The 14,007-nt window shown below is 40.4% G+C and overlaps 1 protein-coding gene across 1 annotated transcript; it reads left to right on the top strand.

The window, feature by feature from the left end:
- Positions 1-887: 887 nt before the first annotated feature.
- On the top strand, positions 888-13,685 carry TLR4 (toll like receptor 4). Its single transcript, XM_054584472.1, has 3 exons — positions 888-1,190; positions 5,080-5,246; positions 10,641-13,685. The coding sequence occupies exons 1-3, from the start codon at positions 1,098-1,100 to the stop codon at positions 12,901-12,903; spliced, it is 2,523 nt and encodes an 840-aa protein (XP_054440447.1). The 5' UTR covers positions 888-1,097; the 3' UTR covers positions 12,904-13,685.
- The last annotated feature ends 322 nt before the right edge of the window (positions 13,686-14,007 follow it).

The raw sequence follows: 14,007 nt of genomic DNA, 5'->3' as shown, positions 1-14,007 counted from the left end.
TCACATGGCTTTAGGTCTATGGATTTCATAAATTTCAGCTTCTGTTGTGGTTAAAACTATTATTCCATTTTTCGGACCAGAAATTAAGGCTTGATAGTTTAAATGACTTGACCAATGATGTAAGGCCATAAATCGCCCATTCTGCATTTGAATTTCAGTATATTTAATTCTTCAATCTAATCTTTTCCTACCGTTTCTGTACTTTTCAAACTATGTCTCCCTGGAGCTTTATTTTCCATCAGTTTCATAAACATGAGTTTCTCCCCAAGGCTGGATGGAGCCATGGGCTGAATTTTGCCCCTCCTCACCCCCCATTCACATGCTGAAGATTTAACCCCACACCTCAGAAGGTGGAAGTATTTTGAGATAAAGTTACTTTAAAAAGTCAGTTAAGGTACAATAAGGTCATATGGGTGGCTCTAATCCAATATGACTGGTGTACTTCTAAGAAGAGAAAATTAGGACACAGGAACACACAGAGGGAAGATCGTGTGAAGACCCAGGGAGAGGATGGCCTTCTATCTATAAGCCAAGGAGAGAGCCTGAAAAGTAGCCAACCCTTCTGACCCCTCGGTCTCAGGCTTCTTGCTGCCAGATCTTTGTGGAAAAAGTAAATTTGTTGTTTAAGCCCCCCCAGTTTGTGATACATTGTTACAGCCGCCCTAGGAAGTGAACATATACAGTAAGTTTCCACTACTTACACCTTATAGGAAAGCCACCGCCCTTGATAGTTATACAGACTGACCAGTCTGACTACTTTCCTAAGTTCTTGAACACTGAGCAATCAGATGATTTACTGGGATAACAGCCAGCTTCCTCTTGCTGTTCGTCCAACCACTGGTCTGCAGATGTTTGCTTCTTTTTCTAACTTCCCCTCCTGAGACAGGGGAGAGAAATATTAGAGAAACAAAAGTCCAGAACGCTAAGGTTGCCACTCTCACTTCCTCCTGACCCTAACCCAGCGCTGCTTTGAATACAGTAATTGCTGTGGGGCACGGAGTGTGGGAGAGAAGAGAGCAGTGCCCCGAGGCTGCCTGGGGAAGGCGGTTACAGCTCGCCCTTTTGCAGGGCCGGTTCTGGTCGCAGAAAATGCCAGGATGATGCCTCCTGCCCACCTGGCTGGGATGCTGATCCCAGCCATGGCCTTCCTCTCGTGCCTGAGACCCGAGAGCTGGGACCCTTACGTGCAGGTATGTGTTCGGGGTCAGTTCATCTCCTAGGTACTTTGTCTTGTTTCTGAAAAACTGCCCTTTGCCCAGAACTTCCTGCTGTGGGCTCTGGTTAGTTTCATTTCTAAAAAGGAGTCAAATTACCTTACAGTCTTGAGAAGCCACAGGGATCAAATAATTCTGGTTATAAGGCACTAACAAGCAGCCCATACCGTGTCCCATCTAAGAATTTAGGTCGGACAGACCTGCTTAAAATCACTGCTCTTAGGTTTCTGGGCTGCGTAACCTTGAAAAAGTTGTAAAACCTCTCTGAGACAAGTTCTCACGTCTCTAAAAGAATGATAATAACACCTACTTCAATAGAGAGTTGTAAGAATCCTGCTTCCTGTCATTTCTTTCTGCTGGTGGTCTGCCCTCAGCTTCAAGCAGTCACTTTACCCGTTTCAATCTCAGGGAGATGTTTTTTGGTTTTTGGTTTTTTTGTCTTTTAACAGAAGAAACTTTCTAAGTGGATTTCATACTTCTGAATCCAGTCATAGTTCTGTCCAAAGGATGAAAAGAGACTTAAAAAGGAAGAAACAGAAAATAGAGAAAGTGGGAGAAAGAGATGAAGGGAAAAAAAGAGAAAGACGTAAAATGTCAGCTAATGCAATGCTTTCTTCTCATGAAACATCAACCAGCTGTTTCATAATCACATTCATGATGGATCTCTTGTTTTCACAATTGCTTTGGAACCCCACAATAATGGGCAGAGAGTCAAGGGAATGTCCTGGGATTTAAGGTGCTGGCGGAGTCAGAACTCAACAAAAGTATAACAAGCCAGAGTCCTGAAACGAAGGACCTTGGGGAAATAATAGATTTTAATGTGTAACAGCGATGAATTTGTTATCTTGGAGTCCTCTATTTCCCCAATTCCCTGCCCACAGCCCTACCCCTTGTCCCCCTCTCTGGCTCTGTAGCTGTTAGGTTGAGGGGAAGAGATCTTCTAACCTGGGTCACCCTGGATAAAACTACACGCACTTCTGGATCCTCCTTCTCCTCCTGCTTTATAGTCTTTCTGTCTCCAATGCCTGCCCATCCCGTCTGTGCCAACCTAGGCAGGTCCTCAGTTCCCCTGGCCTTGACTCTTGAACGGTGACTAGTCTCCTAAGTCCATAGCCCCTTCCTTTAATCCACTCTGCACGTTTTTGTTTGTTGTTTATTCGTTGTTGTTTTTTCCAGAGACTTGGCTCTAACAAATTACCCCTTTAAAAACCCAATAGCTCTCCATTGCTATCAGGACTGTATCCTAGCACTGGGCCTTTGGCTACTTTTTCTAGCTAGAATGCTTTCCCCCTAGATCAGTGCCGCCCATTGGTAATATAATGTGGGCCACATGATAGTACTTAAATTTAAATAATACATTTAACTAAGTAAATTTTAACTAAATTTAAAACACAGCTTTTAAAACCTAGTATATTCAAAATATTATTTCAAAATGTAATTTATTATAAACTATGAGCATTAATAAGATATTTTACATTCTTTCTTTGGTGCTGTCTTTAGTATATATTTTACATTTGCCATCTCAGTTTAGACTATCCACATTTCTCATGCTCAGTAGCCTTGGGTGACTGGCTAGTGGCTACCATGTTGGACAAGGCAGCCGAGAAATTTTCATGACTTAATCCTCACTTCAGTGTCACCTCCTCTGGGTGGTCCTCCTTGATCACTTTATCTACAGATTCCCACCCCCGTATTTTCCTCTAGTTTTTTTTTTTGCTGTTTTGGATAGCACACCATTATATATGTGTTGCTCATTTGTTCATTTTCTTTCCCTTTGAAATTGAAACTGTAAGAGGGCAAGGTCATTGCTGGTTTTATTTAGCACTGTATCTCAGTTCCTAGCACACAGTAGTTGCACAATTTCTGTGTCAAATGACTTAAAAGTACTTCCACAAGACAAAGTATAAGGGCCTCCTTATCCCAGCCTGGCTTCCCCCTGGGCTCGGGGTTTCACAGCTCCTTCCACGTGCCAGCTGATGTAAACCAGTCTTTCAGGCCGCCTGACACACTGCTCTCTTCGTCTCCCTCTTTCCATGTATCCAAATCTTGCACATCCTTTAAGACCAACCTTGAAAGCTTCTCTTTCTCAAGAGCCTTCTACTATCCCTGGATGCAGAATTGATCTCCATATTTTCTGAACCATAATTGATCTCTCCATTTTCTGAACCAGAGGAAATATTTTGCAAGCCTGGTTTATAGGCCCCTTCAGTAGTGAGTTGTGCTCCTGTTTTAACCCTTATTCCAGATGGTGAGTTCACTGAAGTCTGGAGCCACATCATGCTGGCCTTTGTACTGTTCTAAACACTAAATACAAAATACCTACAACTGAGATTTAAACAAACCTCCATCCAATCAGTTATTCATTCACTCACTGAACAAATATTTATTAAACATCTGCCACTTTCCAGACACCATTCTGAGTGCTGGAGACATAGAGCACAAGACCATCAAACCTTGCAACCCAATGAGGGAGATGCACAATACATATGAAAGAAGCATATGGACAGCATAATGTTAGGTGGTGATATATCCTATGCAGGAGGGTAGAAGAGGGTAAGAGCAGGGTGCCTGGCACCTCCCTCTATTAGATAGTGTGGTCTGTGAGGCTCTGATTAACATTTAGACAGACGTGAATAAAGTGAGGACCTGCACACAGGGCCTGTGAGACTTCATGCATGTTCTTTTAACTCTCTGAATTCTTCTTTAAAAAGTTTATTTGAAAATTAAATGGAAGTGTGTAACAACAAATAAGCTGGTATATAGTAAGGAATTAATAACAGCTAATAATAGTAAATGTTAACATTTATTGATCATTTACACTGTAATTGGCTTTAAGATAATCTCTTTAAATACCTTATCTCATTTAATCCTTTTAAGAGATTCTGTTGGTGTTTAACAACAGAAAGTCAAAATTAGTTGGCTTAAGCAAGACATTTTGTTAGAGCAGCAAGTTTCAACCTTTTTCATCTCAAAGCACACACAAACTAATTACTACAATCCTGTGGCACACCAAAAAACATACTTTTTGCTGACCTGACCAAAAAATAGGTATAATTTTGATTCATTTGCACTGGATGGCTATTGTTGTTTTCACTTGTCCTTTTTTTTTTTTAAATCTTCCATTTAATTTGACAATCTAATGGAAAAGAGGTCAGTGCCCCTGACTAAATAGTCAGGTATTGCATGTTTAAAGAATTCAGAGATTAAATGGGATTTTAGAGAACAAAGCATACAAAGTATTTGAGAGAATGTAATAGAAACCAGCACAGGAACCAAGGCAGCAAAAAGCACTTGACATTATTTACTAGTTTCCACCACTGGAGTCCATGCACTCCAAAGATTTCTTTCTCAATTTCTCTATTACCTGCTCAAAAGTCATTAAGCCAAGGGAGAGAAGCAATTGACAAAAATTGGGCTATGGCTAAGGAAAGTCTGGACACTTTGACTGGCAGTCTCCCTAGGCGATATAAAATGGGGTGTTACTTAGATAACAAGGTCTTGCCCTAAATCACATGGAGGAGCTGAGGTGAAATCCCACGCTTTTGGACTCGAGAGCCTCAGCTCTTCATCACTTGACTCAAATGCTTCTTGGTAAGTGCTGCTATTATTATAGTAGAGGTTAGAATATTGGGTACATGGTAGGTGCTCTTCCCTTCTTAATCTAGAGTAAGATGTTATATAAGTGTGAAGTGAGTAGCTAAATGGATGGATGGATGGATGGATGAATGGATGGTGAACGGATGAAAGGAGATTAATTGGTCCCTGTGCTTATACTAGAGGCCTCTCAGACTTTGGCCTAGGGGAGGAGAAAGGTCTGTTGAAGTGCATACAGTAAGAGACTGCAACTAATGCCTGATCATTGCAGGTGGCTCCTAACATTACTTACCAGTGCATGGAGCTGAAGTTCTACAAAATCCTTGGTAACATCTCCAAGTCAACCACGACACTGGACCTGAGCTTTAACCCCCTGAGGTGTTTAGGCAGCCATAGCTTCTCCAGCTTCCCAGAACTGCAGGTGCTGGATTTATCCAGGTAATGAATGAGTTTTTAGACACTGCACAAAGTAAAATGTTCATTGTTCTGTCATTTCATTCACTTATTCATTTATTCAATAGATGTCATAATTGTTATATAACTTTGGGCAAGCTATCTGCCATCTACTGTTCTCAGTTTCACAGATAAAGTGTATATATACACACATATATATTTTATACATACATATTTTATTAGAAAAATATATAGTTAACCGCAATTATCAAGAAGGGCATATCCACTTGGAAGAGTTAATGTTAAAATCCTGAGCATGGTGCTGGGCACATACTAGACATTCAACAAATATCACTGATTTTGATTGTGGATTTTGAACCCAAGATAAGGACAGCAAAGTATAACAGTAGGTGATAAGCTATGTGAAAACTAGAGGTAACACATTGTATTTTTCACAAGAGCGGTCTTCTCTGCATTGAATAGTCATGACAGATTTCAAGAACTGAGTAGTATTCAAATAATGTCTGGAATACTGAAAGTGAAGTAGAGGATAGTGAATTAGGAAGCTACAAGTAACCTAAGGAGAAAGATGACAAGATCAAAGGAAAACATCTGCTGTGGGCAGTGAACAGTGACTAAGATTTTCTTTTCTGATGCCAGGTCTGTATCATTCATTAGGGCAGGTTCAGTTATCATTATTTGGGGTGGGGGAAGTGAATCTTAAAATTGGTTAGGAGCCTTACTAAAAATAATGAACTCTGTTTAGCTAGTGGACTAGGTAATGAACCATATTCTCTGTTAACAGTTTGTGAAAAAATAGAGAAACATTTCACATATGGCTTTTTATTATGCAAAGTCCTAATAAAGACTAACAGCATAGTATGAAAATACTCTTGCAGAGTAGCTATTTCTGTAAAAGAATAAGCATCTGATGTCCTCCACTCCAACTTTATGATAGAGTATATCAAAGGAAACCCTGGGCATTTTAAAGGCAGTGGTGTCGTTTACAGAGCCCTGCGGGGTCAGAAGACCTGAGCCAGGTCCTCCACCAACATTTATAGCCACATGGCCTGAGGCATGCCACCTCCTCTCCCTGAGTCTTAGTTTTCATCTCTGTGAAATAGAAATGATGAAACTTACCTCATAGGATTAAATGTGATAATGAATGTTAACATGCTATATTTATTAAAAAACCTTAGTAATGGAGACTTTATAAGTATAAAGTACTATTATTATTATAGCATTTCATTACTTTCTGAAGTTTGGTTTCCTCACTAAGAATCTTCTCAAGAACTCTACTGAGGTCAACTGATCAACCCTCCCCCATTTTTTTAAGTAAGTAGTTTCTTATCAAACAATGTCCCTTATAATTCATCTTTGATCTATCACCTACCCAAGGAACTTCACTCAGAGCCTTAAATATGTGCTCAGAGAGAGGCTAGCTTCCCCTCCGGCTAGCCAGTAGGAGGTTTTGAATTATTGGCAAGGGCAAATGATAGTATAATAGATATTCTTTGCCTATTCATGTTGCTTTATAATGTTCACATACAATAACTCAATTAGTTCTCTAAGGATGCTTTGCAATGGGCCAAGAAGCCTTTTTCTTTCTCTAGAAACCTATTGATGCATTTTTCTTTTTATAGACAAGGAAACTGAGGCTTGGAGAGTTTAAGTGATTTATCTATGTTCATGTATCTTGTTGAATACAGAGCAGAGATTCAAGTTCACCTCTCCTGCTTCCAAGCTCAATGCTTTCTTCATCTTAGTACTCTATACTTCTCTAAAGTGGTGGGCACCCTTTGATGAGGGAGAGACACAGCAAGACTCTTCTAGCCTTGCTTGATGCATGGAGTGATAATATACGTAAGATTACAGGCTGTAAGATCATATAACTAAAACCAACTTGAGAAACAATCATGTTTAGCTGCCTCATTTAGAAATGTGATACCTTATGCCTAGAGGGGAAAAGGAGATCCCAAGGTCATGCTGTACAAAAGGACAAGCAGAGATACCAGAACCCACATTTCTTGGACCATTGTCCTTTCTACTGCACCCTTTACCCTCCATCCCTTTCCCAATCAATAATAAAGGCTTGAACTGAAATGCTTTTATTACCCATGAACCTCTTGAAGGGGACAGGGCAAGTAGGACCATTAGAAATGTAATTTTGTTGGAACCGGAAAGAACACATTTGCAAAACTGTAACTGTCAGGCACTTGCTCTACCAGCAAGAGTTGACCATTAGCTCCCTGTTTGTTGGCTGGCTAAAAGCTGTATCTCTAGGACACGTCTATGAACATTGTTTATAGCATGGCTTCCATTTCACTTGGGTCCTTTTTCTGGTCACAAAGCTTCAGACCTTATTTGAACCTCCTTTCTCCATAATCCTATCTCATGCCCCTCCCCTTTTCTCTGTGTGCTCCAGACAAAGAAGCAGTTTCTCTTGATTCCTCCCTGCAGGGTGGCTGCCGCCTAAGTAGAGGCTTTTGTATCTGCTGTTCTGTTCACTTCCCTTTCCTTGTTTTTTTCCTCCCATTAAACATTTATTGTATTGAATGCTTATGATAATAAGTATATTATAACAATGATACATATAATACAAACATATAATTTATGACACATAATACAAAGTATGTAATTATATCATTGATATATGATATATACTATGAACATAACAGGAAATAATGCAATTTAATCTTGTTACACTAGTAATAGCTAATAGTTATGAAGTGCTTTCTGTGTGTAAGGCCCTGTTTTCAGCTTTAAAACCAGTAGGTGCTCATAAGTTTACACGAGGAAACCAAGATTTAAAAGTATTGTTAACATGTCCAGGGTCATGCACTTGGTAAAGGGAAAAGCTGGCATTTTAACCATGGTGATGTGAACCCACGTTTGTAACTGTTAAATTCTATTTATTTTTTTTTCATTTTTATTTTATTTTTTAATACATATACATGTTATTGATTATATTATTAGTTGTCCCATTTTTTTTCTCCCCTTTATTCCCCTCTGCACTGCACCCTCCCTCCCACCAGCATTCCCACCCCGCCTTTAGTTCATGTCCATGGGTCGTATATATAAGTTCTTTGGCTTCTCCATTTCCTATACTATTCTTAACCTTCCCCTGTCTGTTTTATACCTACTATTCATGCTGCTAATTCCCAGTACATTTTCTCCCTTTCTCCCCCTTCTTCCTCCGCTCCGATCTCCATTTCTGAGATTCTGTTCCTGTTCTAGTCGTTTGCTTAGTATATATTTTTTTGTTTTGTTTTTTAGATTCAGTTGTTGATAGTTGTTTGTTGTCATTTTACTGTTCATAGTTTTTGCTCATCTTTTTCTTAGATAAGTCCCTTTAACATTTCATATAATAAGGGCTTGGTGATGATGAACTCCTTTAACTTGACCTTCTCTGGGAAGCATTATATCTGCCCTTCCATTCTAAATGAGAGCTTTACTGGATAGAGTAATCTTAGATGTATGTAGGTCCTTGCCTTTCATGACTTTGAATACTTCTTTCCAGACCTTTCTTGCCTGCAAGGTTTCTTTTGAGAAATCAGCTGATAGCGTTATGGGAACTCCTTTGTAGGCAACTGTCTCCTTTTCTCTTGCTGCTTTTAAGATTCTCTCCTTATCTTTAATCTTGGGTAATGTAATGATGATGTGCCTTGGTGTGTGCTTCCTTGGGTCCAACTTCTTTGGGTCTCTCTGAACTTCCTGAACTTCCTGGAAGTCTATTTCCTTCACCAGATTGAGGAAGTTCTCCTTTATTATTTTTCAAATAAGTTTTCAATTTCTTGCTCTTCCTCTTCTCCTTCTGGCACGCCTATGATTTGGATGTTGGAATGTTTAAAGTTGTCCTGGAGGTTCCTAAGCCTCTCCTCATTTTTTTGAATTTTTGTTTCTTCATTCTGTGCTGTTGAATTTTATCTCTTTCTTCTCCAAATCATTGATTTGAGTCCTGGTTTTCTTCCCTTTACTGTTGATCCCTTGTATATTTTTCTTTATTTCAGTTTGCATAGCCTCCACTTTTTCATCCATTTTGCAACCATACTCAACCATTTCTGTGAGCATCTTGAGTTTTAGTGTTTTGAACTGTGCATCTGGCTATCTCTTCATCTGCTTGGTTCTATTTTTGGAGCTTTGATCTGTTCTTTCATTTGGGCCATATTTCTTTGTCTCTGCATGCCTGTTAGGTTGGAAGGGGCGGGGCCTTAGGTATTTATGAGGGTGGGGCAACTCACACAGCATTGCTATGCTGTGTGTGGGGGAGGGGTCTGAGAGGGAACAATGCTGTTTTCTCCATTCTCAGCTGGCTTTCAGTCACTTCTGGTGCTGGTTCCTGGGTGTGTAGGTTTGTGTCTCCTGTGAGGCTGGGAGTTTCTCCCACTGCCACATCCCCCACAGGTTTTTACCTTCAGAGGTTTTGAGGCTTTCTTTTCCTGTGCTGGAATCCTGAGTTGCATGGTCTGTTTCACTCCCCAGCTGTTCCTCCTGGTTTATCCGCATGCAAATGTGGGACTGCCAGGTCCGCCAGCTGTTGCCTTGCTGCGCATCCTCTCTGCCCCCAGCTGCCTGTCTCTGCCCCTCCTACTGGTCTGGATGAATGTTTCTTCTTTGACTCCTTGGTTGTCAGACTTCCATACAGTTCGATTTTCTGGCAGTTCTGGTTATTTTTTGTTTTTAAATTTGTTGTTGTCTTTCTTTTGGTTGTGTGAGGAGTTAAAGTATATCTACCTACACTTCCATCTTGGCTGGAAGTCCACTTCCTTTCCCTGTTTATCCCTACTCATCTCACAAATTTCAACTTAAGTGTTCTCAGAGAAGCCTGATTTGATCACCTTTGTCTAAGTCTGCTCTCTGGATGTAATCTCTCCTAGCAGACTTTTTTTCCACAAAACTCACTCCTATTTCCTGTTATTAACATTTATCTGTGATATCTACAACCTTTCATCAACACTAAGGGTATCTGCGGCACTTAAGTATAATTTCTTAATATTTTTGAAATTGACATTTCAACAGTCATTTATCCTGCCTGACAACTAACAACTATCTGTATCATCTGTACCAATCTGATGTATGATCACAGTTACCTGTGGCAGGGAATAGCTAAAGTTGATCCAAGGCTATTATATACTCTATCAGCCATATGTTCTTTGTGTGCCCCAATTATTGATCTTTAACTAATTTCCTTCTGATGGATGTGCTTAAGATGTATACCTAGTGTGACAAAAAACATTGTCACTGTGACTAGTATGATAATACTAAGGCTATGAAGCTTCTTATTTGTTCATGGCCCTCATTGATTTGTTTGATGTCTTTGCCTATCACAGTCATATGGAATGTCTAAGCTGTGTGAAGAGCTAGATGACTGGGGCTGTTTTTCCATTTTGGGCTTTCTACTCATCAGACACATATAATCTATATCTGTTTTTCCTGTAGGTGTGAAATTGAGATGATTGCAGATAATGCATATCAAGGCCTAAACCATCTCTCCACCTTGATATTGACGGGAAACCCGATCCAGAGTTTAGCCATGGGAGCCTTTTCTGGACTATCAAGTTTACAGACACTGGTGGCTGTGGAGACAAACCTGGCATCTCTAGAGGACTTCCCCATTGGACATCTGAAAACCTTGAAGGAGCTCAATGTGGCTCACAATCTTATTGATTCCTTCAAGTTACCCGAATATTTTTCTAACCTGCCTAACCTGGAGTACTTGGACCTTTCCAAGAACAAGATACAAAATATTTATCGTAGAGACTTGCAGGTTCTACATCAACTGCCCCCATTCAAACTCTCTTTAGACTTATCCCTCAACCCTTTAGACTTTATTCAACCAGGTGCCTTTGAAAAAATTAAACTCCAGGAACTGACTTTGAGAAGTAATTTTAATAGTACAGATGTAATGAAAACTTGTATTCAAGGTCTGGCTGATTTAAAAATCAATCGACTTGTTCTGGGAGAATTTGGCAATGAAAGGAACATAGAAGAGTTTGACAAATCTGCCCTGGAAGGACTGTGCAATTTGACGGCTGAAGAATTGCGACTAGCATACTTTAAGGACTTCCCAGAGGATGATCTTGGCTTTTTAAATTGTTTGGCAAATGCTTCCTCAATTTCTCTGGTGAATGTGTTTTTAGACAGGTTAGGAGCTCCTCCTAAAGATTCCAAATGGCAATACTTAAAAGTGTCTAACTGTAGATTTAAACATTTGCCCCAACTAGATCTTGCTTTTCTCAAAGAGTTTGTATTCACTGAAAACAAAGGTATGGCCTTTTTCTCTCAAGTTAATCTACCAATGCTCGAGTTTCTAGATCTTAGTAGAAATTACTTGAGTTTCAAGGGTTGCTGTTCTCACACTAATTTTGGGACAACCAGACTGAAACACTTGGATCTGAGCTTCAATGATGTTATTACCATGAGTTCAAACTTCTTGGGCCTAGAGCAACTAGAATATCTGGATTTCCAGTATTCCAATTTGAGACAGGCCAGTGCTTTTTCAGTATTCCTATCACTGAAAAACCTCCTTTACCTTGATATTTCTTATACTAACACACAAATTGTCTTTCATGGAATCTTTGATGGCTTAGTCAGCCTCCAAGTCTTGAAAATGGCTGGTAATTATTTTGAGGATGACTTCCTTCCAAATATCTTCAGAGACCTGACAAACTTGACCTTCCTGGACCTCTCTAAGTGTCAACTGAAACGAGTGTCCCAGGAGGCATTTAGCTCACTCACTAAACTTTGGTCGCTAAATATGAGTTACAACAACCTCTTATTTTTGGATATACTTCCTTATAAACATCTCCCCCTCCAGGTTTTGGATTACAGTTTTAATCATATAGCAACTGCCAGGAGTCAAGAACTACAATATTTTCCAAGCAGCCTAGCTTCCTTAAATCTTACTCACAATGATTTGGCTTGTGTTTGTGAATACATGAGTTTCCTGCAGTGGGTCCAGGACCACCGGCAGCTCTTGGTGGGAGTTGAACAAATCATGTGTGCGCAACCTTTAGATATGCTGGGTATGCCTGTGCTCAGTTTTAGAAATGCCACCTGTCAGATGAGCAAGACTATCATTAGTTTGTCAGTTCTCTCTGTACTCGTGGTATCTGTGGTAGCAGTTCTGATCTATAAGTTCTATTTCCACCTGATGCTCCTGGCTGGCTGCAAAAAGTATGGTCAAGGTGAAAGCACCTATGATGCCTTTGTTATCTACTCAAGCCAGGATGAGGACTGGGTGAGGAATGAGTTGGTAAAGAACTTGGAGGAGGGGGTGCCCCCCTTTCAGCTCTGCCTTCACTACAGAGACTTTATTCCTGGTGTGGCCATCGCTGCTAACATCATCCAGGAAGGTTTCCACAAAAGCCGGAAGGTTATTGTTGTAGTGTCCCAGCATTTCATCCAGAGCCGCTGGTGCATCTTTGAGTATGAGATTGCCCAGACCTGGCAGTTTCTGAGCAGTCACGCAGGCATCATCTTCATCGTCCTGCAGAAGCTGGACAAGTCCTTGCTCCGGCAGCAGGTGGAGCTGTATCGCCTTCTCAGCAGGAACACTTACCTGGAGTGGGAAGACAGTGCCCTGGGGCGGCACATCTTCTGGAGACGACTCAGAAAAGCCTTGCTGGATGGTAAATCATGGAGTCCAGAAGGAACAGAGAGTGCAGAAAACAGCCAGCATGAAGCAAAAACCTGCACCTGAGAGCAAACAGGCCTCAGGCGCTTCTTGCCCAGGTGGACCCACTACTTGTTCAGTGAACAAGTATTAAAAGCTGCAAAATAGCAGGCACTGCACTCAGGGAAGGTGATTCAGTGGTACACAAGATACACAGGGCTGCCAATCTCATGGGGTTCATAGTGCAAAGGGAATAAATACTGTGCTGAAATAGAGAACCTTCAGGTGGATGTTTCCCTCAACTCACCTAAGGTATTCATGACCGAGAAAGTCGACTCAACTCTTACCTCATATAATTGAATTACAACTAAGAGATTGGCCCCAGCGACATCAGAAAAGGATATAAGTCTTCTCCTGAGCCTTTTGAATGGAAATCACCTTATATTTTACATTGTGGCCACCTTAAAACACAGCAGTTGTGGTAGTTTCAACTAAACTGGGCCTTTGTTCACTTTTCCATTTTCTATGGGATGCAATTTAAATTCTACATGGTGATGATTCTGATCCTCCCTCCACTTCAAGTTAGTTTTGTTACAAAGGTTAAAACCTTGCAACAATTTCCTAAGGAAACCTGACTAACACATATTCACAAACATCCTGGTCTTTTTTATTTATTTATTTATTTTTTAGCATATTCTATTTACTAATAGTCCCTGATATATTTGGTTTGTAAAAATTCAGTTCTCATTTTACACGCCTTCCCTATAAACTTTGATCTAAATGAGGTTGTTAGAGACATGCTGGAAATATACATTATTTACCACTATCTTTTAAGCAAATGTGTAAAATGCACTCTGTCACTTTGTCACTTGATGTCATTCTAAATATATTACCTACTAGGTAAGGTATGATTGTCATAAAGGTGGCATTAAAATAATTTGGTTAAAAATAGTACTTATTGTAATGGGGAAGAGATGTCCAACTTCCTGGTCTCAGAACGAGCAGTTTAGGCCGGGGGAAGGGCAGGGTGGCCTCAGGAGCTCAGCACTTTGTGATGATCCCAGAAAAACATGTGCTGGCACAGCTAGGGTGACCAGATGACAGGAGCTGAAGCAAAGGTTCCTCCTGAATCAAATGACTGCATTGTTTGATGGGTCACTGAATCCCTCAGGGGACTGTGAAATGGTTCAA

Source organism: Pteronotus mesoamericanus, unplaced genomic scaffold, assembly GCF_021234165.1.
Source record: "Pteronotus mesoamericanus isolate MK-2021 breed Mesoamerican mustached bat unplaced genomic scaffold, CSHL_Meso_final contig_78, whole genome shotgun sequence".
NCBI lineage: Eukaryota > Metazoa > Chordata > Mammalia > Chiroptera > Mormoopidae > Pteronotus > Pteronotus mesoamericanus.
Note: the sequence above shows the minus strand (reverse complement) of the source record. Positions and strands in the feature narration are given on the sequence as shown.

Coding starts and splice junctions, on each gene's coding strand:
- TLR4 (XM_054584472.1), top strand. CDS start 1,098: ATGATGCCTCCTGCCCACCTGGCTGGGATGCTGATCCCAGCCATGGCC. Junction 1,191..5,079: donor GCTGGGACCCTTACGTGCAG/GTATGTGTTCGG, acceptor TGATCATTGCAG/GTGGCTCCTAACATTACTTA. Junction 5,247..10,640: donor CAGGTGCTGGATTTATCCAG/GTAATGAATGAG, acceptor TTTTTCCTGTAG/GTGTGAAATTGAGATGATTG.